This window comes from Cyprinodon tularosa, unplaced genomic scaffold (assembly GCF_016077235.1).
Source record: "Cyprinodon tularosa strain WSP-4 unplaced genomic scaffold, ASM1607723v1 ctg534, whole genome shotgun sequence".
NCBI classification, from domain to species: domain Eukaryota; kingdom Metazoa; phylum Chordata; class Actinopteri; order Cyprinodontiformes; family Cyprinodontidae; genus Cyprinodon; species Cyprinodon tularosa.
The window spans coordinates 181,297-186,530 of record NW_024039268.1 but is presented as its reverse complement, the minus strand read 5'-3'; the positions used below and the strand labels follow the sequence as shown (position 1 = coordinate 186,530).

Sequence of the window (5,234 nt, the reverse complement as noted above, 5' to 3'; positions counted from 1 at the left end):
GTGAGAAGTTGGCAGCCCTGCATTGATGTTAAAACAGAAAAACCAACCTTAAACAGAGGGGGGTGGGGGGGGGTTGACTCAGATTTCAGCTTTAAAAAACATACAATGCAGCGATAGAGTTGATTCCTTCCTGATGTCTTCGCAGCCCCAACCCCCCTACAGGCGACCAAAAACATCTCGCCTGATCAGCCAGGCCAACAATCCCCTTTAATGGCCCCCCCTTTCAGAGGCATAGACATGAATCGGGTACGGCAGGCTAACGAAGGACCCAAACGACTCCCCGTTCCAAAGGGGTGGACCAGTTTTCTAATCCAAAATGAGGCTTTGTTCGGTCCATTCTATAAAACCTGGAACTCAACGCTAATTCATACATTTGGAATTGAAAATGCTTCCTGGATGGGAAGAGAAATGTCTTCAAATTTGGAAACAAATTCAGTGTTTACTTTTTTTGGACTGACTGGAATAGTAGGTTGAAGTCAGGTGAGACGGAGTTCAAACGTTTCCCGATCCAAGTATCTCCATGATGGGGCTTCTTCTCAGAATTACATTTCTTAGATTCAAGACAACTAAACAAGAAAAAGAGGGTATGCAGTAGACAATCTTTTTAGGCTAAGATAGACTTTTGCTACAGTTAGCATTAGCGAATCTGGTGTCTGGCTTGCAAACAGTACAAAAGTGCTAGCACTACCCTGCCTTGCTATCACCACTCCAGTTGTATTTGTACCAGAACTGCTCAGGGCTGTGCCGCTGCTGCCGACCCTAACCCATCGCTCACACACTATTGCAGCCTTTTCATAAGAATCTAATATTTTCTGGGGCCTCAATTTATCGTTACCCACATTTGATATTTCACATTTCCTTTGGTGACCTAAAGTAGCTGAAAGTAGAAAACAATCATTCTCAGTCTTGATGGAAAGAACTGCATTCTAAGACAAAGTTCTGCCATTTAAAAATTTGAACATTTTCCTACTTCTTTAAGATCTGAGGCAGGGAAGGAAAAAAGACTTTTATAAAGATTTTAGACAAAGAAAACAATTATCCTACTTGTAGAAAATGGATGGATCTTTTTGACAATTTAAAAGCTTGATTTGGTTAACTGACCAAGCTAAAGGAGGCTAGCCTGACCCAAAACAGGAACAGAGAGATTGAGGCTTCCAGGAACCCTCAGAGCGTAAAGGCAGTTTCAGAGTCCTGCGCGTTGAGCGACAAGCTCAGACAGAAAGGAACAGACAGACAGAATTCAGCAGGAGTCCAAAGGATGGATCAGACAAACGGATCAGACGGGGACAGACAGGGCCAGTGGATGAGAAGGAATGGAAAAAGGAAAACAGAATAACTAGGAAACGCTGAAATGCTCTCACCACTAGTTAGGGAATAAGTTGGCCTGAAGACACTGGCTCCAGAATAATCTCCTCACTGGAACGAGGACATTAACCTTGGACTAACTAAACCTTATGAAGACAAAACCTTAAGACATCTAAGAGGGAACAAACAAACAGCAAACAATGATCTGGCCCCGATGGCTGGAACTGAGCCCAATATAAAGGAACAGATGCGGGTGGGTGAAATTGGTCATAATTGGAGACCAGGCAGAGTAAGGCTGGAGAAAGGAATGAACAATTAAGGCCAGCTATCAGGGCAGATCATGACAACTTTAGTCCAAGTATGGATGTCTAAAACTGCTCTAACAATGACGGCTAGATCTAGTTGATTTTCTTCTGCTAAAATGATTAAACATATATTTAAATTTCATTTCAGAATTAAAGTGAAATAGCAGGTAATGCATCTTGACATGAGTCATTTCTTTGATAACTACTTTCCACTTTTTTATCTGTTATAAAAAGGTAAAGCTAATCCTACTCTTAATTGAGACATTTTTTTGGTACTCTACCCACCTCTTGCCTTTTAACCCCATCTTAAAGCCTGCTTTTCCAGTCTATGTGCCTGTTAAATGCATGTACGTACCTCACATAGCCGACCACTCAGGGCATAAAGACATGGACTATAGACGTAGGTTTTCCAGAGAAGTTGAGTCAGTTTGGACTTTAAGCTTGACTACACACACATGTCCTGTGAACGGACTAGGTGTTGAAAGGGCAGCATGTGTTCTATGTCTCCATTGTTTCATTTGTCTGGGTTAATACTCAAGGTCAGAGCTTCAGCTGTTCCACATTCTGTTGGCCACTAACAAAGAGGAGAATTATAATTCATTTGAAGCCGCCGCGCCATCATCCAGCTCATCTCTCTGCTCAGGTTTCATTTCATCTTGGACTGTGTTACACCTCTGCATCTGCTGCTGCTATGTATAGAGTCTGTTCTCAGAGCTGGGTCAACAAATGCAGAGGAGAAACACTGTGTTTGGAAGCTCAACAAGTGGTGCCTGTGGGTGAATTTCAAACCAGATTAGACATCTGTTCAGTGAATGTGGTAGTTTGGTGAGGGATGTAAGGAAGGACGGGAGCAGAAAATGACGGAGTCCCCTTCGTCTCTGTGTGACACAGGAAGCAGGGTGAAGGTTGACGTCAGGGGGAGCATTTTCAGCGTTGACAGAACCATCCTGGCTGAGAACTGTGAGTATTTCAGAGCTTTGTTCCGCTCTGGGATGAGAGAAAGCCAACAGGAGGAGGTGCGGTTGCAAAACCTCGGTATTCAGGGGTTTCTGGTCCTTCTGCGGGTTCTGCAGGGGGAGCATCCCATGCTGGACAGCGACCAGATAGTAGAAGCCATCGAATGTGCTGCTTTTCTCCAGGCACCAGCTCTCACCAAGCACATGATCAGCATCATCACTTCTGAAAACTGCCTGCTCATGTACCACACTGCTGCCACCTACGGTGTGTGGGAACTGTCCCAACGCTCGGCATTGTTCATCAGAGACATTTACACTGACCTGAAGGAGGAAGTGCACGCTTTACCCAGAGACATGGTGGAACATATCGAGTCTCTCCTCCCAAGCAGCTACATGGCAGTCTGCAGCCACTCCCCATCGTCAGACCTGCTGCAGGATGTCCAGAGGACAGTCTGCTACCTGGACGAGGAACACAGAAAATGGACGTCCCTAACACAGCTTCCACCCAGCACCAGTACCACCATGGCCGGGGTGGCCGTCCTTGACAACAAGCTCTACATCATTGGAGGCGTACATGATGTAAGTAAGAGGGTAGTGGAGTCTGGGTTCTGTTATGACCCGGCAGATAATACATGGTCCACCATCTGTGGGCCCCAGCAGCTGCGCTACAGCTTCACACTGATAGGTCACGATGGCTGCCTTTATGCGTTAGGAGGGAAGTTCAACATGAAGGAGCTGTCGTCAGTGGAGAGAATGAGGCCGTCTGAGGGGAGCTGGGCGTCCGTCTCGGCCCTTCCCAGCAAAGCGGCCTCTGTGGTGTCTACTGTGGCCATGAACAGGATCTTTGTCTGTCTGTGGAAAGGGAACGGGGCCACGGATATACACGAGTACGTCCCTCAGTACGACCACTGGCTCTTGGTTACAACTCTCATCCGTCAGCAGAGTTATGGGCTCTATATGGTGGCTCACAGGGATAATCTGTACGTGATACGGAACGGACCATGTGAAGACTTCTTACTGTGCGTGATGGATCGCTACAACCTGAGCACTGGTCAGTGGACGGCCATCTCTGGTCAGTATGGGAACAGCAAAGGCTCTCTGCTCACCGCTGTGGTCAGAGGGGATTCTGTGTTCACCCTCAGTAGACGCGTGACTACAGAGTATGTGGTGGAGGAGACTCGATGGAAACAGAGGCGTGAGATGGAAGGTTTCGGCAGGATTGGGTCGATATACACATTTCAGATGAGGCTTCCCAAAGCCACGTCCTCTCTAATGGATCACTGTTTGGATCAAAATACAGCAGAAAGCTTTAAAGACTTGAATATTCTTCCTCACCCACCTTTACGCTGCTCTAACAATCTATAGAAGGAGCTTCTGAGGTCGGCTTCTCTGTAGACTTGAGAGGAGGTTTTCTTTTTAAGCTTTTTGCCAAAGTGCTTCTCTGTGAAGATGACACTGATCACTGTTACATCAGAAATAAATGTTTATTATGTGTAGAAGTTTGGAAATTTACAATAAAGAATATAAAAGGTATTAAGGACCTGTCCCTTTGAAACAAGTATTGCAAAGAATATTTCAGTCTATGAGCGATCCAGGAGACGATCCAGGAGACGATCCAGGAGACGATCAGTTCTGTGGGCTCCACCAGATCATTCTGGAGTTGGAGCGCTGATGTATTTCAGCAGCATGGAGGTCCAACCATCCAAAGACATTCCAGGTGAGATGAAGATCATGGACGCAGCTCTTGTTCTCTGTTGTTTTGTTCTGGTTTTCGCTGTTTGAGTCATGATGACTGTAAGTCTGGTGCTGCTTTCAAACGAGTTTCTGGACTGTAGATGTTAGAAAGCAGAAACCTCAATCCTTCCTCTCAGTTTGGTGAAAGATGGCTTCTTCACCCCTCTTTCAAATCCTCCAATGGTTTTCATAGATAAATAATTGTTAAGTCTGAATTATTTATTAATTATTACATAACTGATTTGAGACTGTTTTTTATACTAATTTCAATAAAATCTTTAAGAAGTGTGGCAATATTAAAAAAGGCGCATATTTTGTGAAGATTCCAGAATCTGTTGAGTTATAAAAGGGAAATAACTTTAGAGAGCTTCAAATCAGAAGCTTTACTCAATTAGACATAAACTAAACTATGTTCTCCCTGGGTACTCCGGCTTCCTCCCACAGTCCAAAAACATGACTTTTTAATTAAACAGTTTAATTGGCTTCTCTAAGCCAATCTCTCTAAATTCTCCTTACATGTGAGTGTGTGTGAATGGTTGTTTGTCCTGGTTATCTCTGTGTTGCCCTGCGGTGGACTGGAGACCTGTCCAGGGTGGACTCCGCCTTTCTGTCCAGGGTGGACTCCGCCTTTTCTGTCCAGGGTGGACCCCGCCTTTCTGTCCAGGGTGGACTCGGCCTTTCTGTCCAGGGTGGACCCCGCCTTTCTGTCCAGGGTGGACCCCGCCTTTCTGTCCAGGGTGGACCCCGCCTTTCTGTCCAGGGTGGACCCCGCTTCTACACAAATTTATTTAGTCTATCAACATGAAATTGAAAAAAAAAATGGGGAAGAAGTTGTTAAATTTAATCTGAAGATTAAGCTTTTATAGAGGTAAGTGTTTATTTTATGTGATACTGATGTATTGTTTAGTGGAAAAGAGAAGAAAGCAAAATGTAA

The 5,234-nt window shown here is 45.0% G+C and overlaps 1 protein-coding gene across 1 annotated transcript; it reads left to right on the top strand.

Annotated features, from left to right (window-relative positions):
* The first annotated feature begins 2,285 nt into the window (after positions 1–2,285).
* On the top strand, positions 2,286–4,096 carry kbtbd13 (kelch repeat and BTB (POZ) domain containing 13). Its single transcript, XM_038304450.1, has one exon. It carries the CDS (start codon positions 2,468–2,470, stop codon positions 3,929–3,931), a length of 1,464 nt encoding a protein of 487 aa, XP_038160378.1. The 5' UTR covers positions 2,286–2,467; the 3' UTR covers positions 3,932–4,096.
* The last annotated feature ends 1,138 nt before the right edge of the window (positions 4,097–5,234 follow it).